Source organism: Choloepus didactylus, chromosome 17, assembly GCF_015220235.1.
Source record: "Choloepus didactylus isolate mChoDid1 chromosome 17, mChoDid1.pri, whole genome shotgun sequence".
Classification (NCBI taxonomy): Eukaryota; Metazoa; Chordata; class Mammalia; order Pilosa; family Megalonychidae; genus Choloepus; species Choloepus didactylus.
This window is the reverse complement of record NC_051323.1, coordinates 52445599-52471222: the sequence shown is the minus strand read 5'-3', so window position 1 is coordinate 52471222 and position 25624 is coordinate 52445599. Positions and strand designations below refer to the sequence as shown.

The window sequence follows — 25624 nt, the reverse complement described above, 5'->3', positions numbered from 1 at the left end:
AGGTAAAATGATATTAGTCCCACAGATAAAACAGGGTATAAACAATGAAACCTTTACATATGGAAAGTGTTTTATATTATGATTCCATATATATTTACACAGTCATTATTCCAAAATTTTGTATTTTTAATATCTTACCTATAACAGAGACTTTAAGTAACTCAATTTTATCCTTCAGGCCTGAAGCTTTCAGGTTGTCACATGCACCTAGTAGCTGTGAGTCACTGACATCAGCACCCACATAATACACATCCTAGGGGGAAAGAAAGTCGTATTTCAAATATAAATAAAACTATTAGCTATTTTATGTAGTTAAGAAAATCTACTTGCATTTTCTTAAATGGTGAAAATAAAATTAATAGATTTGTTAATTTAGGTTAAAACAAATTTAGAGGATTCTTTTAAAGTAATATTTAGGAAAAACTTAAAAGTTTTGTTAAAATTTTAAAATCTGTTAATACTTTACAATTACAAAGGTTAAAGAATTTGGGACTTTGTATAATCTAGATTGTGACTAAGTATTGGAATTCTCTCACAATTTTCTAAATTTATCACAATATTTAAAGGAATAACATAGTAGTATAATTAATCCTTCATTATGTATTTGGACTACAGTAAATAGTAACTCATATAATTAAAAATAATCCTCCTCAATAGACAATCCACTTGTAAATAATTGTTAACACACACACACACATATTGCCTTATCAAATTTTGAACTTACTGGCCATTCTTTAGCAGCTTCCAACAGTATTGTTCCAAATCCACACATTGGGTCTAAAACAAATGCACCAGCCTATAGACAGAAATATTGATGGAGGTATTATTAAATTTCCCCTAACAGGTTTTATAAAAGAAACCTAAAACTTGAAGAATCAACATTTCAAGAATGAAATTTCCTTTTTACACTTTAATAGGAATTTCAGGTAAAGCCCTAAGACTGTAGGAGGCTTGGCATGCTTGAAGACTAGCAAGTAGGCCAGTGCAGGCAAAGCAAAATGAGTGAGAAGGAAAATGGAGCTGGTAACAGTAGAGAAAGAGCTGGGTTATTCCATCAATTTGGGCTGGATATGCTGCATGTAGTAACAATCTCCAAAAGTAGAGGTTTAAAGAAACCTGTAGCAACATGTGGTGGTTCCTCCAAAATGTTAAATACAGAAATACCACAGGACAGGGCAATTCTGCCCATAGGTATAATCTCAAAGAAAGTGAAAACGGTCTCAAACAGATACTTGTTCACCAATGTTCATAGCAGCATTATTCACAGTTGCCACAGCTGAAGACAAGTGTCCAACAACAGATGAATGGATAAACAAAATGTGTTGTGTGTATGTGTGTGTATATATATATATAATAGTATATTATTTGGCCATAAGAAGAATGAATTTCTAAGACATGATGCAACATGGAAGAACCTTAAAAACATCAGAGTGAAATGAGACATATAAGGACAAATATTGTATGATGTCACTTATAGGGTATGTCTAGAAGTAGCAAATCCAGAGAGATAGAAAGTAGATTAGAGGTTACCCAGGGATGTAGGGGAGGGGGTATATGTTTGGTGGATACAAGGTGTGTATAAATAAAATTAATTAAAAACAGCAACAACAGTATAGCTCAGCCTATATGCCCACAGTGAGTTATCTGGAGCCTCTGCTCCTCACTCTGGAAACCATAAGGATCAAACTGCCACCACCTAGAGCACTGCTATCACTGTGGTGGGGAAAGAAAGCAGAATCAACTGTGCACTGGTTCTTAAAGCTGCCACTGCTAAGTGACAAGCATCACTTCCACCAACAACTGACTGGCTAAACCATACAAGTCACGTGGCCACACACAATTTCAAAGGGCCAGGGAACTGTAACCTTACCGTATCAGGGAAGAGAACAGGAAATTTGGAGGAAAAACTAATTACTCCCACTCTAGGGATCACATGTTAAATATTGTAGGTACTGTAAGAAGTCTGGATTCTTTTCTGAAGGAGATGGGAAACTAACGGAGGGTTTTGAGCAGAGATATAACATGATGTCACATTTTCAAGGGATCTCTCAGGCTGCTCTGTGGAGGACAGACCATAGAAGGGAAAGAGTGTAAACTGGAAGGCTGGTTAGGGGGTCCAGGCAAGAGAAGATGGTGCCTTGAATTGGAGTGGTATTGGTGGAAGTGGTGAGGAAGATTGGATTCTGGATATATTTTAAATATGGAACCAACAGCATATGTCGATGAATGTGGAGTGTGAAAGACAGAGAACAGTCTGGGATGACTGAAGCTTTTGACCTGAGCAACTTGGAAGAACAGAGTTGCCTGTGACTGAATAGGAAGAGTCAGGAAGGAGATGCTTTGAGGGATAGTTTGGGTACAGCTCTGGACATGTTAAATTTGAGATACCTATTAGACTTCCAAGTATGGATGTCAAGTGAATTGTTGGATTTATGTGCCTGGAGTTCAGGAAGAGATTGAGGCTGCAGATATAAATTTGGGAACAACCAGTATTAGGCAGTTTAAAATTGTATTCAAAGCATTAGGACTGGACAGCTCACTTAGGAAGCAAGAGAAGTTAAAAATGAGAAGTCTATGGATTGGACCCTGGTGCTCCCCAAAGTATAGCTGTTTGGAAGATGAAGATCCAGCAACGCATATTAAGAAGCAGCACATACTGATATAGGAGGAGAAACTGGGGAGAACAGTGTTCCCAAAAAAAAATAGTGAAAAACACTGTTTAGGAATGTTATCACGGTGTTAAGGTTATAAAAGGTCATGTAAGATGAGGACTGAGGATTGCCTAATAGACCTGGCTAAACAGAGGCAATCGCTGATTCTGACAAGAGCAATTTCAATGGAGAACTGGCTTGATGAAGTGTGTACAAGGGAGAATGAGATGACATGAAGTAGAGACAGAAGACACAGACAACTATTTCAAGAGTTCTGCCATAAAGGAAGACAGATAAAGGAGGTAACAGCTGAAGGAGGATGTGGGTTCAAGAGAGTTTTTATTTTTATTTTTTAAATTTCTATAATATTACAGCAAGTGTAGCTGCTAAAGGGAATGACTACAGAGAGAGAAAAGTCCTTAAGTAGGCAAGAGGGAATGATCCTGTAGGTGGGCACTGGAGCTGGTCCTTTATTGTAATGATGATAAGGAAAAATACAGAGGCATAGATTTAGATAGATTGGTAGATTAGGTTATGAAAGAATGTTAAAGTTCTCTTCTGTTTCTAATGTTTAAGTGAAATAAGAAGCAGAAGAATTAAAAGTGTAGGTGAGGGGATGATTTATAATGCTAGAAGATAAAATCTAAGCTATGAATGGGGGATGAGGAACAGTGTCAATGACTGGTGATCCTTGTGGGGTAAAAGAATTACATTAGGGTGCTAGAGGAAGTGAATAGGAATTAAGATGGTGGTTAAGAACAAGGTTCTTGAAATTGAGAGCTTTGGAAGGGATGCCCTTATCAGAATGACACGGTCTAGGACGTGACTAAGGCAGCTCCTTAGAGTTGGAGAATTTAAGGCACTAAGTGTTGAGGCTACTGCGTGGATAGTGAGATCACAAAGAATCACAGGAATAATGGCCACACTTTTATAGGAATGACAAGGATATCTGTAGATGACAAGTGCTTCAAATGCACTGAGAAGTTTTGGGCAGAAGAGAGGAAACAGTGATTCAAAAGGTGTAATGAAGAGCAAACAGGACACCTACCCCACCTCCAGGCCCAACAGTACATGAGGTATGGGCGGAAAACATCCATTACTTGATATGGCTACAGAAGATACAGTCCTGAGTGGACAGTCAGGTGTCAGTCAGAGCCACGTGGTACCTAATGGAAGGAAACAAAATGTTCTTCAGGAGAGAAAAACTTTCTCTTGGCACTAAACTCTAAGGCCAATATAAGGATCCACCCAATAACAGAAGCCCCTATGAAGGAGGAGTAAATAACATAAGGAACAATAATTTAAATGGTAATTTTGTTTAAAATTAATTATGGTATGAGAACTAATTTTTAATAAGTGCTTAAAATGTATCAAATACCATGCTCTTCCTTCCCAGTGATCTATGTTCAATGCAGTGGTTCTGACCTTAAATATCTTTAACTCTAATTTACATTTGGACTTTTCTAGCCACGACCTTTGTGTATACAAGCAGAGATAAGAGTATTTACTTCTCTATACTTTTAACACCAATTAAGATTTATGGAGTGTGACTTTTTTTCCCCCTTAACTCTTATGATATGTAGGAAGGCAAAGACTTTATAGTAAGCATGAACAATAACTAACCTCCCTATTCTTAATATTTTTAAATTTCATTTTTGTGGCACTGGCCTATCCAATGTTGAGCTGTAAGCACACTGTTCTGGGTAAAAAGACCCAAAGTGGGGACAGGTCAAGGCTGGATTCTGGGATCATTTACACTGTGGGTCATCACTGCATTCCCTCCAAAAGAACCCTCACGTGCCCTAAGAGACCTCCTTTGCTCGTGGCCACATTTAGAGAAACATTTCCTACTCTTGGTCCTAGCAGCGCACATTTATAGTAAGGAAAAGTGTTACTGAGCATTACAGCTTTGAATCTTTTTGATAATTTACTTTTGACTTTTCTGCATTTTCAGATCAAGATAAAAGTAACATTTCAAATATGTAGGTGATTATATACATTTATATTTAAATATAAACTGGGGTAAAATCACTGGCAGTTTGGAAAAAAAATAATTGAAACCACACCTTTTTCCTTACACTAAAATAAATTCCAAATGGATATGGATTAAAGATTTAAATGTAAAAAAAAGGAAATCATGGATTCTGGGAACGTGGGAACCCGAACATAGCTCCCCCTTCCTCTACTCCAAACTATTTACTTCACCTGAGAAAACTAATGTTCAGCCCTACAGGTACCTGGAGCTAAGAGAAGCCCTGGGCTCTGCTGGGGTCCCAGAAGAAAGAACTGGTGTGGGGTCCCCTTCCTGTGGACTGGGAAAGTGACTGGAGAACAGCACTGAAATCCAAAGGGGAGAACCAATGGGTCCAGGGAAGATGTTGGTCTTCAGAAATCTGTAGGCTTATAGCGAGCCCAGGAAACAAGTTTCCTCCAAGTGTCTCAACAGAAGCTGACAGTTGGCCTTATACCCAAGCCCATAGGCAACAGAGATCCTTTTGCTTTTTACCATTTATAGGCTTCCTATCATTTAAAATACTTCACTAACCACACTCGAGTACCAATAAGCCAGCAAAGAAAAATAATGGCCCATCTAACAGGAAAGGGATGCTGAGTATCTAGAAGCACAAATAGGCAGAAGAATCAGAACACACACCTAATGAAACAGCATTGCTAGAGGAGACAGATCAACATTTCAATGAAAGACATAAGGGCTTCTAGAGATATTCAAATGTAACACAAACTTTTTGAAGCTAAAAACACATGATTTTTAAACTAAAAACTGTCCGAAATGAATTAAAGTAGAGCATAACTCTGACTTGTTATAACTGTGAAGATAAAGTTCAAGCATAACTTAAAATGTAGAGCCAAGATGGCAGATTGAGATGCTTCACGGCTCTGTCCCCCAGAGACGCTTTGAACAACCAGCAAGAACTGGCAGAAACAGCTTTCTCAAAGCTCCAGAAAACTGTTAAAAGACTGCAATCACAGGGTGAATGCTGAATCAAGAAAATGTCTACTTAAAAGCCGTAGGATTTTCTGGCACCCTGGCTGGCCCCTTCCTCACCCCTCACCAGCCTGGCGTGGAGCCTATATTCCCAGTGCTGGTTCCCTGGTCCTGGTTCAGGAGGGGGCAGAGTAACCCTTGTGCACATACTGCGAACATGTAGGTCTGGACCAATCTGTCTGGTGGTGGCCTGAGGGACTTGCAGTCCCAGAACTTACCCTTTGTGTAGAAGGCAGTTCTTAGAGCACTCCAACAACGCTGTGGGAGAGCAGTCAAGTCCCTGCCTGGAGCAAGGGATTGCTGGCTGTAAGATACACAATGCAGTGCCCAGGACCATAAGGATTCTGTTTCCTAGGTAGACGAGATATTTGTATCTGTGTAAATGGTGATTCCTAGGGTCGCAACTGATGCCAAAGACAGGAGGCATGTGCAGAAAGGATCAGGAAGGTCCCTATGCTTTGGCCTGAGGCTATTCTCTAAACTGATTGTAAGGATAATCCCTGAAGAAGAGCATGCCCACAGGTCAATTTGAAAAGACTGGGAAAGGTATTTTCTTTTTTTCATTATTTTTATTTTTATTTATTTTTTTGTTAGAACCTGGTATTCAGTGAAAGCTCTGTCATAACAACAGCTGGACATAACCTTAAGCCCCAGTCTCTAAATTCCAGCTATAAACACATTAGTCCAGGTTTCAAGAAAAGGTTACAAAATATACAAAGAAACAGGAAACAAAGGCCCAGGCAAAAGAGAAGATGAAAGCATTAGGAACCATCAATGAGGAGGAACAGACCTGTGACATACAAGACTTTAAAAAACGTCCTAATTATGCTCAAAGAGCTAAAGGAACATATAAAGAACTAAAGGAAATCAGGAAAATGATAGATGAACACAAAGTGAATATCAATAGAGAGATGGAAATTATGAATAGGACTCAGAGCTGAAGACCACAGTAACAGAAATTAAAAATTCCCTAGAGATGTGCAAGAGCATATTGGAGCTAGCAAAAGAAGGCATCAGAGTACATGAAGATAAAACAACTGAAGTTACCCAGTCTGAGGAGCAGAAAGAAGAATGAATGAAGAAAAGTGAACAGAGCCTGAGGAACCTGTGGGACACCATCAAGAGTACCACTGTATGCACTGTGGGAGTCCCAGAAGAAGAGAGAAAGGGGCAGAGAGAATAATAAAAAAATAATGGCTGAAAACTTCCCAAATTTAACAAAAGACAGGAATATATACATCCAAGATGCTCCATGAAATCCAAACAGGCTAAACCCAAACAGACCCACACCATAGCATATTATAATCAAACTATCAAACGCCAAAGAGAATTCTGAAAGCTGCATGATAGAAGCAATGTGTCACATGCAAGGGAGCCTCAGTGAAATTAAGTGCCTATTTCTTATCAGAAACTATGGAGGCAAGAAGGCAGTGGGATGACATTTAAAGTGCTGAAAACAAAAAACTGCAAACCAAGAATTCTCCATCTGGCAAAACTGTCTAGCAAAAATTAGGGCATGATTAAGACATTCCCAGATAAACAAAAGCTGAGGGAGTTCATCAGCACTAGACCAGCCCTACAAGAGACACAGGTTGAAAAGAGAAGCCTTTCTAAAAGAAATAGATCAAAGCCACATGAAGAAATAAAGATCTCCTATGAGGGTAATGACATGGGTAAATACAAATGCCAATAGTATTGTATTTTTGCTTTGTAACCTCACTTTTACTTCCTATAGGATCTAAAAGGCAAATGCATAAAATGTGATGATAAATCAGTGCTTTTGGACTCGTGATGTATAAAGGTGTAATCTGTGACAAGAATCACATAAAGGTGGGGGGATAAGGGGGTACAGGAACATAGTTTGTGTATAACACTGAAGTTGTTTAGTTGGTATCAAAGCAAATAACATTGTTATAGATTTAGGATGTTAAATTTAAGCCCCATAACTATAAAGAAAATACGGGAGAACATGCAAGCTCATAGACAGAATACAAGTTGCCAGGGGCTTGGGGTAGGAGGAATGGGTAGTTAATGCATAATGGGCAGAGGGTTTCTGTTTGGGGAGATGGGAAAGTTTTAGTAATGGATTACTAAAATGCAGTGAGGGCACCGCAATATTGTGAATCTGATGAATCCCATTGAATGGTATGCCCGGGAGTGGATGAGATAGGAAAGTTTATGTTGTATATATGTTCCCACAATTTAAAAACAAAACAAAACAAAACAGAGCAACTAAAGAAAATAATCTAAATGGTCCTGGATGGGATCTAGCAAGGAAGGAGAAAAGGCTCAAAGGGACATTATTGGGATATATGGAAAAATTGGAATATTAAGACTGTAAGGCTCATATCAATGTTAAATTTATTGAAGTTGGTAACTGCCCTTAAGGTGGTTACATAACTAAATATTGTTGTTCTTAGGAAATGTACATGGCAGAATTAACTGTTCAAGAAGTATGATGTATACAACTACACTCAAGTGTTCAGAAAATGGATTATAAATAGACAGATGGTTAGACAGATGGACAAAATTGGTGTATTTGGGGGACAGGGGTATGCTGGAATTCTCTATACGGGGTTTGTATTATTTTTGTAACTGGTCCTGTAAGTTTGAAAGTGTTTCAAAAAAAAAAAAAGTTAAAAAAAAAAAAGACAAGACAATGTATTCCAGAAAATATCTGCCGTCAAAAGTTTCAACAAATGTCTGGGTATCTTAAAAAAAAATGCAGGGCCAAAATATAAAGAGATGGAAAGCATGTAAGAAAGGATAAGAGACTTGGAGGATGGATTCAGGAAGCTTAACATGTTCAAAACAGAAATTTCAGAAGTAGAGAAAGTAGTTTAAGGTTAAATTCACTACACAGTTGGAAGAATAATAAAGAAAGAGTCTATGAGGTGAAAAAATAGCAGCAGCAATAGCAGCTGCTGCTAATACTTATATTTTCTAATCACTTTATAAATGCTAATTCCTTTAATTCCCACATGACCCTATGGGATACTATTTTTATTTTCATTATGCAAATGAGAACAGAGACACAAGGAGGTGAGGTATATTGCCTGAGGTTTCCCAGCCAGTAAGTGATGGAACCACAATGAGAACGCAGGCAGCTAGTTATACTCATCATGTTCCTGGTTGAATAAAAAAGGGCACATGTGTAGGCATATCCTGGTAACAGTCTTAAACTTTAAGATTTAAGAGAAAAATCTCACAAGTTTCCAAAAGGAAAGAACGAGTTAGCTTTTAAGAAAAAGACAAATCAAACTGGCATTGGACTGCTCACTTTAACAATGGAAACTAAAAGCTAATGGAATAACATCTATAGACCTCTGAGAGAAAAGGACTGCAACTCAAGAATCATATACACAGGCAAGATATCACTCCTTTGTCAAGAATGAAAGGAAAAAAATTGAGGCTATATAAGCATTCAGAGACTGGATGATTCAAATACCACACTGACCAGATAAACCAGAGCAGAGACCTCAAATAGGGAAAGAAGAAGACAGCAAAAGAGGTGAAGAGTGATGCACCTTGCAATATATCTTTGTACGTGGACAGAGAAATGTTTTCTTGGGTGTTACATGCAATTAAATCTTAATGATTAACTGTAGTGCTAAATAAGAACTTTTAAAACAGAAGGGACATACTTTAAGAAGAAGGGAGGTAAACATGTTTCAATAAGAGGTCTTACTTTACAATAGGATAGAGGGGGAAGTTGGAGAAATGTTTTGTGGTAAAAACAGTGCATCTTGACAGAAGAAATGTTGATACCTTGTTTTAAAAAAACAGTAGACACGTGTTTTATTATGAGAACTGGAAAGGGAACCATTAATGACTAGAAAAATACAGTAAAATCTCCAACTCCAAGGAGAATAATGGCATGGTAAGTAAGAGAAAACAGTGTAAGAAGTAATAAACAGAGGAATGCAATCAAGTATATCTGTCACAACACTGAATTCTCATTGAAAGACAGAGACTTAGAGTGGTATTAAAAAACAGGCATGTAAGTGTGTTTCTTGCAAAGTGATGAAGGTTGAAAATGAAGGAGTAGCAAAGAAATATTAAGCAAATGCAAACAAAAGGAAAGGAGTTAAAATATTAATAAAAGACATGGTGAAATTTAAGTTTAAACTTACTAATCAGGATAAAGAGTACTTCATGTAATAAAATGGCACAATTTCTGATGAAGCAGTAGCAGTCACACGTGTATATAACAAACCACATTGCAGCTAAATAATCCAACAACTAATAAAAAACGTAAGACTTAAAAAATACAACAACAGAGTGAGACTTTGAAATACCTCTTTCAGAATTGAACAAACTAGTAAATGAATACATATAGGACTTCTCTTAACTAGAAAACATAATTATTTTCTTCTGTCCCTGAGATATTTACAAAAATTGATCGAGAACTTTGTGGCAGAAAAATGTAACAAATTTTAAGAAGTAGAGGTTTTACTGGTGACATTTTCTGCCCATGAGTCAAAATATTAGAAATAAAAAATAAAATACAGTTACCTTTTAACTCAGCATTTCCATAGCTAGAATATCCTCAGAAGTTCAACAATATCTAAAAATATTATCACCTCAGGCTAAAAGGTAGGAAGGAAAGAAAGAGAAAGGAAGGAGGGAAGCAATCAACCATGATGTCCATTAATGAGAGACTGGGTATATTAATTATAGAGGGGATGATGCTATTAGCAAGAACAAAACATTTTCCTTACCTTAATTTCTGCGAGAGATGCCAGTGCCCACGCTACGGTAGATCGCAGTCCTGCTGTCCTGATGTAAGCTCTGCTGGCCAAAGGCACCCTGTAAGGAAAAGAACTTGATTATGTACCAAATATTATTATATGATATAAATAAAAATGATTAACTTGCCTATCATTGTGTATCACTGTGTATCATTTTAACATATTCACTGACATACACTAAAATATTCCCTAAGACAGAGACTGCTTTAACTTTAACAAAAATATCTTGTCTAAATAAAACCTTGTCTAACCGGCCAGTGTGGTACTTCACAGAGGTAAAAATTTTTTAGACAACTGAAATTTAAACTCCCATGTTTTTAATTTATAAAAATTTAATCACATATGAGGGAAATCCTTCTAGACTGTTTATGTATTTCCCTATCTTCCAACAAAGAACTGACATTTTCTCGATCTACAGTCATCAAGAACATGCTGTGCTGTGATACAGGTATAACATGGGAAGTAGGGCTGAATGGATACTAACCCTAGAAGTTTGTTTTCTATAAAAGGTCCCTTTTGTAAGTTTGCTTTTTGCTCATTTGCATCTTTCTCAAAAGATGAAATGAAGCATAACACTGCACTGTGTAATATAAATGACTGAATTAAGGGCTGAAGCAGGCATCTCCCAAATGAGTTCACTGGTCTCCATGATTTATCAGTTTGTACTATATCCTTTACCTCATCATTACTATTATCTGTGTTTGGAGATTTGTTACAAATATTCAAAATATCATATATTATTTTCTACTTTTCTAGCAATGAACAAGCAGCATCTCTTTGGAAATCTCAATGCATTTTTTCAATTTCACTTGTACAATCTATTAGTAAGATACTAAGCTGTAATTTCAAGAATGTGGGTTAGGGTGTTTTTAGCTAGACTCATTCCAGAACTACTAAGAAGGCTCTTCTACAAATATGACTCAAAGCCACAATGTTTTCTAACCCGTCCTTAAAGACTTCTAACAGAATACGAGGCATAGGAATATTAAACATTTATTTCATTCATCGTTCTATTACTCATCTTTCTTTGACTTCATTCAATTTTCATGTTTTCTGTGTATTTATTTCGTCTTAGAATAAATGATGTATCCCTTTTTAATAAACATTATAAGTGCATATTTACTGTTATAATGAAGGAGAACTCTGCATGGTAAGCCTATGGGAATTTTGCTTTTTAATAAAGTTTATGCAGGAAATAATTCACATTGTACACAATACTGTATCCCCAGATTTGCAATTATTTAAGAGGTGAACTGGCAGGTGGGAAGACTGTAAAATATTTTGGTTAGAGACTTGCATTCACAGGGAAAGTAAGCTCTGTGATTTTCTTGCTACAAACACATAGGTTAAAAGCAGAATTGTGCCATTTTTCACTCTAGATACAAAAAAAAAAAAGCTCAGTTATGAAAACAGTCTTGTTCGTTTATATATTACAAAGTAGTTTTGTAGGCAGCAGGGATTTATGTGGAACCTTTGAAAGTTTTGACAATTATATATATATTTTTACTAAGGGAAGTTTTATTTCATGGGAGCTAATTCCACTGCTATGTGACAAAAGTGAACATGTTCTTAAAATGTGATCTATCCATACAATGGAATATTACTCAGTCACAAAAAGAATTGAAGTCTGATACATGGTACAACATGGATGACCCTTGAAAACATCATGTTGTGTGAAATAAGCCACATACAAAAGAACAGATATTGTATGATATCAATTATATGAAATAACTAGAATATGCAAATTCATAGAGGAAGTAAAGGTTACCATGGCGTGGGAGTCAGGGAGTGGAGGGAAACTGGGGTGTTAATGCATAATGGGTGCAGGGTCTCTGGGGTGATGGAAAAGTTTCAACAACGGATGGTGGTAATGGAAGCACAACATTGTAAATGTGAATGTCACTGAATTGTATTGCTTGTGAGAGGCTGGGATGTGAAATTTTATGTTGTTTAGCATAGACATATGATAAACGACATATTACGTTGTTTAAAAAGAGAGACTAAAGAGATAATGATAATTAAATATAATACAAGAACTGGACTAGATCTAATAATGTCCCCAAAGGACATTCTTGGGACAATTAAAAAAATTGGTATATAGACTGTATGCTTTATTTCAATGTAAAATTTCTTGAACTTGACAACTGTACCTAGCTTATTAAATAAGTTAATATTCTTGTCCTTAGGAAACATACATGGAAGTACTACATAGTAGAGGAATATGAGATGTGCAAGCTACTCCCAAATGTTTAGAAAATAAGATAGAAAGAATGATATAACAAATGTGGCAAAATGTTTAGTTAGTAACTCTGGGTATCAGGGTAGGTGGTATATTGGAGTCTCTGTTTTATTTTGCATTACATTTGCAACTTTCCTGTGAGTTTGAAATTACTTCAAAATAAAAAGTTAAAAAAGTGAATGTGTTCCTACTTCACTTATATCTGGGCAAAACTGACCTATTACTTTAACAAAAGAGTCCCACTATATCAGTACAACAAAGATATTCAGGGGACAGCCAGGGTTTGGGAATAAGAAAATTTCTTGACTTTCATAGAATTTGGTCATTGTTTTAAATCAGATTTTAGCTGACTTTTACATAATACAAAGATAAAAAAAACCCCTAGTTGCTTAACTGTTTAAAAAATAATAGTCGAAATTTATTTAGCACTTAGTGTATCTAAGAGACAGTGTCAAGCATTTTCACATGGGTTATTTGATTTAATCCTCACCAAAAAGCTATGAAGAAGGTACTATTATTTTCCTGATTTTACAGCAAAGGAATCTGATATTTTGCTCAAAGTTGCACAGTTACTTTGTGGAGCAGAGAGAATGGTTCTTATCCACCATGCTCTACTGTATTAAGTGATATGTACAATGCTGTATGCATACAACAGTTACGCAACCATGTGTGCACAGCTGTATACAGTTAACACCCTATGGGGCTACTGACATCCAAATGGTTCTTTTCTACAACGTGATTCTTGATCCTCTTCTCCTTAGATGCATTTCTTCTTTATTCTCTTACACACCATCTATTGTTAAGCAGAAGACACTCTAATCTACATCTCTAGCCTAGACTTGTCACCTGAACTCCAGATCTTTATTTTCAAATATGTGTTTGGGTGTTTTTCACCTGGAAGTTAAGTACTACAAATTCAACAGGTATAAATGGAACATGCTATCTTCTTTCCCTGTATTTCATATCTCAGGTACATTTCTTCCCTGTATCCACATACAGCACTTACCATCTAGGCATTGGTTATCTTGAGTGACTGACACCAGTCACTAGTTGCCCGAATCAGAAATCTGGTAGTCTAGACTCTAATTATTTCTTGAATTCATGGTCTTCTTTTTGCTACTACCAATTCTGTGTTAGTTCGGTTCCTCATCATTCATTGCCTGGACTATCAAAGAGTTTAACCTTTCTCTCTGCCTCTCTTTTTTTGTCCCTCTAATTCATTTTTAAATATAATCTCCTTGGTAATTTTTCACAATCACAAATCTGATCACATCACACTTCTGATTAAAATTCTTATTGCTTTTAGAATAAAATCCAAGCTGTTCAGCATGGCTTAAAAGACTCTTGAGACTTGTTTCCAATTGTTCATTCTCATTTTCTACCACTGTCCCTAAGCATTCCCTGTCCTTGCTATACTGAATTACTTGCCAGCCCCCACACAAATCAAGCTTGTTGACACCTGCTATTCCTTGGCTTCTAATATCCCTTCTTTCTCATGTCCACTTGGCAAACTCACTTGTTATCTTTCAATTCTCCACCTAAATGATTCTCTCTGATAGCCTTTGGATCACCCATCCTCCATCAGAGATAGACCCTCTTTCCCAACTCTAGTACAGCATTTATCACACCACTAGAGTGAACTCCACAACCAGACTGAATTCCTTGAACTGAACTATCTTATTAATCTTTGAGCTTTGGGTACCCAACACACAATGCTCGGCATATAGCAATTACTCAATAGATATTTCAATTGAATTAAATGAATGAATTAATCTTATTTCCTCTAGGGAATGCTTTTCCCCTTTCTCTCCTAGTTGCTGAACTGTCTCAAAAATAATAGTTGAAATTTATTCAGCACTTACTGTATCCAGGAGACAGTGTCAAAGCATTTTCACATGGGTTATTTGATTTAATCCTTACTAAAAAGCTATGAAAAAGGTACTATTATTTTCCTGATTTTATAGCAAAGGAATCTGATACTTTTGCCAAAGATGCACAGTTAATTTGTGTAGAGAGAATGGTTCTTATCCACTATGCTTTACTGTACTAAGTGATATGTACAATGTCGTATGCATACAACACTTACGCAACTGTGTGCATAGCTGTATACAGTTAACACTCTATGGAACTACTGGCATGCAAGTGATTCTTTTCTACAATGAAAGCAGACCTCCATAAGACCGTCTTTAGCAACCACTAAGATAGATACTTTTATGTGACCCTCAAACTTCATAGTTCCTATATTCTGTTTTATCACTTTTCTTTTGTCACGGTTACCAGGTAACAGTTTTTAATCTTCATTGTCAATTCTTTTGTCCACTGCTGCCATTTAGTTATTCATATGTCCCTCTTTTCCTCATTTGGTGAAGCTGAAACAATAATCTTAAGGCTTTTTTAAATAAATTCCTGATTGTAACTTGCAGATGATACATGAGGTTGCATAAAATTGAGCTTAGGGCTGGTGGGGTTTCCTGAGCCCTTAAACATACAGGACTTTATGACTGTTAAAAACATCCTATGCTAGAATCACCTAGAAGAAGGGTCTCTAAATTGCTTTATATTATGTGATGGAATTATGGAGATAAAATATTTTGAAGATGTCAGCAATATTTACATGCTCCCAAGAAAATGGCAATCACTATTTTTATCCAACCAGCTCTTTTTCCCCAAAGCACCTAAAAAAGCACCTGCTGCAGAGGTATTCAATAAATATTTTTATATAAAGAAATGAATTATTTGCATTTTTTATTATAAGGTTGCTGCATGACTGGGGAGGAACTTGAAGATTTAAAAAACTAGCAATATTTTTCTTACTCCCTTGTTATGGTCTCTTTGAAATGTTCTTTTATTGTATGTTTTTTTTTTTTTTTTTAATTTTTTTTTCCATACAGTTGATTTAAAAAGGAAAAAAAAGTTGAGAAAAAAGAAAAAAAAAAAGAAAAACAAGGAAAAAAATATGTAGTGCCCCCTTGAGGAGCCTGTGGAGAATGCAGGGGTATTGGCCTACCCCACCTCGATGGTTGCTAACATGACCACAGACATAGGGGACTGGTGGTTTGATGGGTTGAGCCCTCTACCATAGGTTCTACCCTTAGGAAGATGGTTGCTGCAAAGGAGAGGCTAGGCCTCCCTATAATTGTGCCTAAGAGCCTCCTCCTGAATGCCTCTTTGTTGCTCACATGTGGCCCTCTCTCTAGCTAAGCCAACTTGAAAGGTGAAATCACTGCCCTCCCCTCTACGTGGGATCAGACATCCAGGGAAGTGAATCTCCCTGGCAACGTGGAATATGACTCCCGGAGAGGAATGTAGACCTGGCATCGTGGGAAGGAGAACATCTTCTTGACCAAAAGGGGGATGTGAAAGGAAATGAAATAAGCTTCAGTAGCAGAGAGATTCCAAAAGGAGCCGAGAGGTCACTCTGGTGGGCACTCTTACGCACAATTTAGACAACCCTTTTTAGGTTCTAAAGAATTGGGGTAGCTGGTGGTGGATACCTGAAACTATCAAACTACAACCCAGAACCCATGAATCTCGAAGACAATTGTATAAAAATGTAGCTTATGAGGGGGTGACAATGGGATTGGGAAAGCCATAAGGACCACACTCCATTTTGTCTAGTTTATGGATGGATGAGCAGAAAAATAGGGGAAGGAAAACAAACAAACAGACAAAGGCACCCAGTGTTCTTTTTTACTTCAATTGCTCTTTTTCACTTAATTATTCTTCTTGTTATTTTTGTGTGTGTGCTAATGAAGGTGTCAGGGATTGATTTAGGTGATGAATGTACAACTATGTAATGGTACTGTGAACAATCGAATGTATGATTTGTTTTGTATGACTGTGTGGTATGTGAATATATCTCAGTAAAATGAAGATTAAAAAAAAAAAACTAGCAATGGTCTTCCACACTAAAAGAATAATGGCAATGAAATTAGGAAAATGGACAAGGTGAATTTTAAAAACTATCCTGTATTTTCCATTTTAATTGAAATTTCGAGATGCCAAGAGACTAATTCTGTTAGCTTAAATATGGGCCTATGAAAATCACTTAACAGAATTAATTAGACACAATTTTTAGTATTAATCAGGTAATCGGTGCATTACTATGATGAACTCTTCCACAGCTATAAATGTTTAGATCCAATTGTATCCACTAAACAAGCTGCTTGAACATACTGTTTTGATTCAAGTAAAGACCTCAAATGCCTTTAGTGTTTAGGGGGAGTCTTTAGCCCCTTCTGTTATATCAGTGTTACATACTATAAATAAAAGGCATTAAGTTTTTAATTTTACAATATCTCCTAAAGGACAATCCTGAAGCACAAAATACAAGGATCTACCTGAAAACAGGAATCCCCACAATGGAGTAAACGTCATTTAGATGTATAAAGATCTGAAAAAACAAACACAGAAGTCAGAATGGAACAGGAAATTGCATTATCAATTCATTGACAATTTGAAACTTCAATTTTGAACCTATATAATCTACAGTTTAATAAGAACTTCCAACACATATTTATAATATCTGGAAAAATGTTCCATAATCTTTTTCTTGAGCAGGGACAAACTAAATTTTAAGTACATTTCATAGAAAAATTCTGAGGTCAATTTGGTAGACAAGTTATATGGAAAATCATGTTATGACGATTCAAGGTCAGTTTTCCTCCCAGAGATTCTTTGCATCATTGTAACTGGATCAGACTTTCCAGCATTTAGGCTAGAAAAGATTTCCTAATCTACCTTAATTCAAACCCCCAAAGAATCAAGGCCATGTAGAGTCTTCACAGCCTACCCATACTTGCTAGGTTATAGAAAGCTTTCTTCAGGCCACATATTTATAGTGAATTTCTTTCTCTCTTTATTTCCTTTCTTCTGTTAGGCCATGAAGAAGATTTAAATGCCTCGAGCTATAATGGGTAGCCCACATAAGTTTTAAAAATAACAATCTTTCTTACTTTGGTTATCTGATGAAGTTTATGGATATTCTAACTCTGATTTTTTGACATCAAGGGTATTTTGATCCATGATACTTTTAATCAGAATCATGCCAATATTGATTAATTGTCATCAAAAAAGGAATTATCTGGGGTGTATTCCATTTAGCCAATTTAATTCCTCAATCATATAAACTTTATAATTTTTTATATTATTCATTTTAGCAAAATTGTTTACTGGAATGAATTCTTTTCTAATTATAATTTATACTAAAGATTTGATACACTGATCTGTTTTTTACATATCAAATGTTATTAAGAATAGTGTCTCCTGCTGTAAGTTATTTTGTATGTGCCCATTTTTTTCTATTAATTTTATAGAACAAACTTAAACATCTGATTCTTCTGTCAACTTTTAGTCGCAAATTTAACCATGTATTTTAGTGTTACCAATTTTGTTTTGTGTTATTTTTACCAATAATCATTATTATTAATTGTGGCAAATGGCTGATATTAAATTAGCTGTATTTTTTTTATTTGAGCTAATCTATGAGAAAATTGTGAATGATTCTGACAGTGAGATGGAGTCACGGGGAGGAGAGGAGGAAATCAGGAGAAGAGATTGGAGATCTGGGAAGGGGATCTGGGAAGGGGAGATGGGAGGAAAACACTCTCAAGTCAAAACATTCTTGGGGTCAAAATATTCTGTGTGAAAGCAATGAAGAATATGCACCAGCTATTAACACTGGGAGTGGACGAGAGGAAGGCAAAGAAAATGGATCAGGCTTATGTGCAGAAATCTTTGCAATGTGTTATTTCACTTGATACCAGAGTCATTACTTTTTAAAGTGAAAAACATCATGGCCTCTCTCTCTAAGCCAACTCAGCAGGTGAACTCACTGCCCTTCCCTCCCGCTATGTGGGACTAGACACCCAGGGGTGTAAATCTCCCTGGCAATACAGGACATGACTCCAGGAGATGAGCCTGGCCTCATGGGATTGAGTAAGCCTTCTTGATCAAAAGGGGGGAAGAAAAATGAAACAAAATAAAGTTTCAGTGGCTGAGAGATTTCAAAGAATCAAGACGTCATTCTGGAGGCTATTCTTATGCATTACATAGACATCTCTTTTTAGTTTTTAGTGTATTCGAATAGCTAGAAGGAAATAGCTGAAACTGTTGAACTTGCAACCTGGTAGCTTTGATTCTTGAAGACAACTGTATAACTATATAGCTTACATAGTATGACCATGTGATTGTGAAAACCTTGTGGCTCACACTCCCTTTTATCCAGTATATGGACAGATGAGTAGAAAAATGGGGACAAAAATGAAATGAATAATTGGGGGGGGGGATGGAATGTTTGGGGTATTCTTTTTTACTTTAATTTTTACTCTTATTTTAATTTTTTTCGAGTAATGAAAATGTTCAAAAATTGATTGTGGTGATGAATGCACAACTATATGATGGTATTGTGAACTGAGTGTACACTTTGATGTTTGTATGGTATGTGAATATATCTCAATTAAAATCGAATAAAAAAATTAAGCAACACAGAATGTCCTGATTTATTTGGACAGCTATTATTCCATTTAAAGCTAGATAACAAGTAATAAATTTATGAATTAAGGAAACATGAAAACGACCAGTTTTCTATCAAATTAATAAGACGGTTTTTAAAAAATAGCAAATATTGTCTTCATAGTTAGCATTTGTTTCTAGGTAAGTATTTTCCTTGTTCCTTTTATACACATAGTGTAAACTCATTAAATTAATTTGGAAAATAGAGGGGGGGGATCCCCATAATTCCACAACCCTAACAGTGCCGCTATTAACAATTTATTGAATTTTGCGCAGGCCTTTTTTTTTCTATTCAATGTTTTTTATATTAGCCAGAATTTCTTATTACAGATTACAGGGACTTATTATGGATCATAGAGGTTGTAGAGATCATCTTTGTAACCTCATGATAAATGTTTTTTCTTTAGTTGTGTCTGAACAGCTAATTCCAAAAATTCCTATTTGGATAAGACATGTTCATAGCAAAAACTACTAGACAAAACTCTGCTCTATTCTGCTGCTAAAGAGAAAATCAACTTTTGGATGTATGTAGATATGCTTTCAAAAACTCTAAAGTACAAAAAAAAAATAGCTGATACTGTCTTTAAAGAACATGAAAATATATTCTTCAAGTATATGAAATTAAACAAACATTTATACCTCTAAATTTGGATTCCTCAAATCTGCTTTCCATCCAAACTGTTTCATAAGAGAAATTCCAATTATTCTTCCTACTTCCTGGAAAAGTTAGCAAGTAACAGAAAAGATAAGGATATTTATAAGGAAAATATTAAGTTTAAAAATAAGCAAAAACTAACAGAGCCTGCAGAAAAGTGAAGTCAGACAAATTGAATGGTGATTTAGGATTATGCTATGACAATTATCACACTAAAGCATGTTCTCTTCAAGGAAATAAGGCTGTGTTTTACTTCCCTGCACCCCAGATACACCGATGGCATTAATGTCTACTAATGTGTTATTGCTACTCCAGCAGTTTTAGATCCTGAAACAACCAGACTGTGACTTGATATATATGGTCATTTTGGGTTGTAAGGAATGGCTGCAAGCAGAAAGAGAACTATGGCAGCAATTGCTTAAAAATAATGTTTAAAAATAACCAGATCAATCTTACACTCAAACTTTAGAGTCTTTCTGATTTTAAGGTTGGCTAAAGGACCCCAGACCCTGCCCTTCAGTCCTCTGAGCTTTGTTAAGGACCAAGCAGTAAGGTTTTTTGATGGAAACCCTTTGTGGTGTTTGCTCTCCCCTGCTACAGAGAGCTCAAATGCATCTGCCTATGTGTAGTCCTGGTGACTATCACACATACAGGATCTCGTGCAGAGTGGCCCACTCAGTAGACACTGAGCCGAACTGAACAGAAACTCTAAGAAGCTTAGAGTCATGATATTAAGATTTTCCAAATGCCAAGGACATCTACGAGTTCAAGGAAATTCTGAAGCAGAAAGTAAAAGAGCCATTACATGGGAAGATATAACATCCCCCTTAAGCATTTGAGGTAAGGTTAAGAAGGATAATGAATTTTTAGAGATTTAATTATCCTTGGAGAGGTTTTCATCTCCTTTTAAATCTAAAGAGTAATGATTTTAAAACATGGGAAACCACTCTGGGAGGTAAGCATACCTGTGCAGTAAAGGTCCTTCCGATAGCGCCACTGCAGCGACAAGAAACCCTGAAAGTCAAGTCGCACTGGTTATGAGTATCAATTGCTTTCTCTGCATCACTCTGAAACTCTTCTTGAAAATCACCTCTTTGATCGATACAATCTTTTTGCTCCAGTGTTTCTTCTTCTACTTGTTTTTCCAGCCGACATTCCCCGTTCTCTGGTATGTCTTGCATTTGTTCTGTTTTAAATTTTTTAGCCATAATGATTTCATTTTCTCCTGCTTTTCTTTTTAGTGGGTTAGAATCTCCTTGAGAAAGTTCTTCCCTTTTTGCATCAAGTTCATGAAGATTTTTCCAAATTGAAATGGCATTCGACCAACTTCCTGGGTCATCATTTACAAGTCTTTGCATTTCATTAAATATTTTTCCTAAATAAATAAAATCTTACTTTATTCTATACTTAAGCTTTAAAGAAAGTATTTTATATTCATTACCCCAAATTCCATTACCTTTATTTTTTAAAAATAATTTTTATTAAATCATTGCATGATGAGTGACTTCACTTTCATCTATAATTTATATAATTTACCACAAGAATATTGTGCAAAATAAAGTTTATCCTTATACTGCATACATACTTACCATCAAAACTGTTATTTTTCTTCTGGGGGGCACGGCCTAAAAGTTCCCTGAAGTTAATTTATATTTTCTCTCTCTCTCCCACTGGACTTTCCACTCCAGCCCCGCTGGCCTTTCTGTGGGCAGCTCCTTCCTTGGGACTCCTGCCCCTGCTGCTCCTCTCCCCAGGGCACCCTTCCTGATTTGTTTCCTTACCCCTGTAGTTGTGACTTAGTGAGGCCTTCCCTGACTTCTCCAAAATTGCCACATACATACTACCACCCGTGGCAAACCTCATATTCCGTCCCCCCTACTTTTTTCCCCTCCACAGCACTTACTATGAGCTGACATACTACATTTTGTTTGTTTGTGCTGATTTGTTTATTTTCCAGCTCATTTAATATAAGCTCCATGAGGTTAGGGATGTCTATTTTTGTGTGCTGCTGTGTCCTCAGTGCCTAGAAGCACATGGTAGGCACTCAATAAATATTTGTAGAATGAATAAATGAAAAATGAATTGGTTTCTCTAGACTATAAATATTTTAAATAAATATTCTGAAATTGGAAGTATTTAATATCGGCAGTATACTGATTACACCAAATCATTCTGAGAGCAGTAAATCCCTAGCTATGGGGGCTATATGGAGGGTATATAATTTAAAATAGCAGAGTGAATGATGTTAAAGCTTTCCTAAAATAAAGGAACTCAGAGTAAAAAAAAAAAAAAAAGGCTATGGAATAAATTTAAAATTACTGTAGAATTATTGTAGCATATTCTAGCAAGATCATTTGTATAATAATATATATATATCTCTTCAACATTTGCACAGACTTATCTCTGAAATAATGTTGAGCTTGCCTACAAAAAATAAGTTTTAAAAAAATAGAATAAATTGCACAACAGAGAGCTTAGAAACAGAGCAACTGAATCTTGGAAATATTTCATTTTAAACAACACAATATTAGCACATATCTTAAAATAAGTTTCCATAAAGCAACACTTCAAATACACAATTCATTCATAATTAAGGGACTTCCAGCAAGCTAAACATAACTAAATTTTTTCTTGATGAACCAGGGTCACAAGATGACCCAAAAGTATTTACTACAGTTCTGTAAAGATGAGTGTGTGGAATACTGGGATGAAATTATATTGACTCCACAGTGTAATACCTTGGAATTTGCTTTAAAATAATTTTTTTTTCTGTTCTGCCTGGATTTCTTGCCATTTGTATTTTTCTTGAAATAGTTTATTATAGACTATATAATTACATGATCTCTTGCACAAAAATCAGCAATTAAATTGAAGTTTAAAGCAACTTTCTTCTAAAGTGTCTGACCCTTCTTTGCTGTATTTATCAAGATTCTTTAGTTATTTTAGCAGCATTTTAAAAAAAAATTAGGGAATGGACAGAAGGTGTCTTATACCCTTTTTAGCTCTAATACTTTATGAATGGATTTATTTAAAACATTTAAGATCCCAGAAGCCTGAAATTTTACCATGCAGCATTTTTTCCAATCACATAACTAATCAATAAAAATTTATAAGATGACAGGTTTTGACAAATCTATTAAAATAATGTCCTCTGGCTTACTACATGCTCCTCAATCCAAATAAACACAACTGACTATACATATCTCTAGTGAAGTACCTGGTCATAATTATCAAAGAAATGTGGCTTAGAACATTAAAATCTCTGAAGCTGGGCAGCACACTACAGAGAGAAGAGACTAAAGCAATTAGGCAATAATTAATATTCAAGAAATAGAGTAAAAATACATAACTGATTATCTCACAGGCATGAATGAATCTTAAAAATGTGAAATGGCTATATATTAATTATCAAGTAGAAAATGGAGTACAATATATCAAGTGGGTAAAAGCAATAGGTACATCATACCTTTACTTACAGAAGAAACTGTCAGGGGAAACTGCTTTTTAATCAGCAGAAATAACCTTTCTGCAGATTTTAATTTCATCAGCATATTCAAATCAGAACAGGTTGTGAAGAAAACCTTTCCTGAGATACACTCAACCTAGAGATAGAAAGAAAAATAGATATTAGTGTAGCCCAGTGTCTGAGTAAGAACCATTTCCTTCTTTTGCCCCTTAAATTAAGACATATCTTCTAGATTAATAATAATAAAAACACCCATTTCTGAACTATCCACTATTTCTCAGGCACTGTATTAGGCACTCTGACTACATTTTTTCCCTCATCCTTGTAATAACCCTCTAAGGTAGATTCATCAATCCCATTTTACAGATTAGGAAACTTGAGGCTTAAAGAGGCTAAGTAATTTGTGTAAGGTTACATTAGTCAGTGTAATCTGTTATGCTACCTTTTGTAAAACATAGATACAACACATACACAGACAACGAGAAAAAACTAGAACTTAACATATTCAGTAATTACATTACCAAACATCACACACTATTTAAAAGGAAGTGAAGGAAAGATAAAATGCATAGGACAAATTAGGTGTCTAGTTCAATGTCATCAATGGATATTTATTAAATACCTACCTTCTGAGCATATCCTAAAGAAGAAAATAATTTAATAAACATACACTTTAAACTGCAAAAATTTTAAGACAATAACTCAATTTAAATCCAAAAGAAAACTAAGAAGTTTCAATACTATAATTCTCTGATAAGGTGTAGGTATAATCAGTAGCACTAAATATAGAAACTCACATTAGTATAAGTCGTTGGGAAGAATTTTATAAGATTTAGAAAGAGATTCTAACAAAACAAAGAACAAAGGACAAGGTGCAGAGGTGAGAGTGAAAACCTGGCTGAGGTGAACTCTAAATTAGCATGGAGACATTTGCTGTATTATGTTGATGGATAGTGCCAGGTGGACCGTGGTGAAGTACCTTAGGCCAGCTTGATAAATGGCCATGAAATTTTGAGTATCAGAGGTTGGCAATGGTCAACCATTATAGACTTTTGATGAAAACTGTGACAGCACTGAATTAGCTGGCAGAAAAAATTACTCTGGGAGAGGCATTAAGGGCTGAGTGCAGAACATGGTGCTGGAGGAAGAAGTAGATTACCGAGGCAGAAATGATGAAATACTTGGCTGTGGGGACCGACAAATGGATAGAAGCAAGAAATATACATCAAACAAAAACAGGCTTTGGAGACAGGATGGACATGTGGTTAAAAAAAAGTCAGAAAAAGGAAAAGAGCACTGACTCACAGGAAATTTAATGTGGTGTGACAAATGGTGTTCAATAACAATGGAATCCTAAATGTTTTTGGCGTCAACCCAACTCCCTTAAGTTCAGGATGGATACGAACTGTCCTGGAATTCTCCTTCTTCCAACAGTAACCATGAGCCTTGATTCTCAGTCATCTTCTTAAATAAGGCATCAGGGAATTTGGGTGTCTTGTGTTTAGGTAGCTCCCATTCAATGGGAATATGAACCCCAAGGGATCTGACAAGGTCTAATTAAGCTTTGGGGATGACAGTTTCTGGAGTTACCACTTCAGGTTGATGAAGGTGAATCTTGCCAAGGACACCCAAGGTTGGCACCAATTAAAACCCCAAATAACTTAGGTAGCAGCAATACAGCTGACAATGATAAATGGAGGAATGAACCATGACACTATGTGGGTAATAGCAGCAAATTGAGAAGAATGTTTAGGAATCAATATTTAAGAGGACAGTGAAATAACTAAAACAAGAACTTCTAGTTTCTAGAATTTACACCATTCCCATTACAAAGGTGATGTCTTTCCACTAAATAAAAATTAAATAAATGTATACCTGAAAATGCGTAGAGCTAACTTTTTTTTTTTTTTAAATTGGGATTGTTCACATACCATACAATTATCCAAAGATCCAAAGTGTACCATCAATTGCCCATGGTACTATCATATAGTTGTGCAACTATCACCACAATTAATTTTTTTCCAATTTTTAGAACATTTTCATTACTCCAGAAAAGAAATAAAGACAAAAAAAAGGAAACTCAAATCCTCCCATACCTCTAACCCCCCCCCCACATTACTGACTCATAGTATAGTATTGGTATAGTACATTTGTTACTGTTAATGGAAGAACGTTAAAATACTACTAACTGTAGTACATAGTTCGCAATAGGTATATTTTTTCCCCCTATATGCCACTCTACTATAACTTCTAGTTATAGTGTCATACATTTGTCCTGGTTCATGAAAGAGATTTCTAATATTTGTACAGTTAATCACGGACCTTGTCTACCACAAGATTCACTG

General features: G+C 35.8%; 1 protein-coding gene across 5 annotated transcripts in view; it reads right to left on the bottom strand.

Moving 5' to 3' along the window:
* Positions 1 to 25624, bottom strand: part of THUMPD2 (THUMP domain containing 2) — a 64065-nt gene that overhangs the window by 23091 nt on the left and 15350 nt on the right. For 2 of the 5 annotated variants that reach the window (XM_037807314.1, XM_037807317.1), the window contains exons 2-8: positions 23280 to 23415; positions 20779 to 21188; positions 19798 to 19875; positions 16986 to 17038; positions 10377 to 10464; positions 725 to 796; positions 139 to 253 (exon numbers count right to left, since the gene is read on the bottom strand). In XM_037807314.1, the coding sequence (XP_037663242.1) occupies positions 139 to 253; positions 725 to 796; positions 10377 to 10464; positions 16986 to 17038; positions 19798 to 19875; positions 20779 to 21188; positions 23280 to 23415 (952 nt within the window). Of the gene's footprint in view, positions 1 to 138; positions 254 to 724; positions 797 to 10376; positions 10465 to 16985; positions 17039 to 19797; positions 19876 to 20778; positions 21189 to 23279; positions 23416 to 25624 lie in introns of those variants that run through there. The other 3 variants (XM_037807316.1, XM_037807315.1, XM_037807318.1) reach the window with 3 other exon arrangements.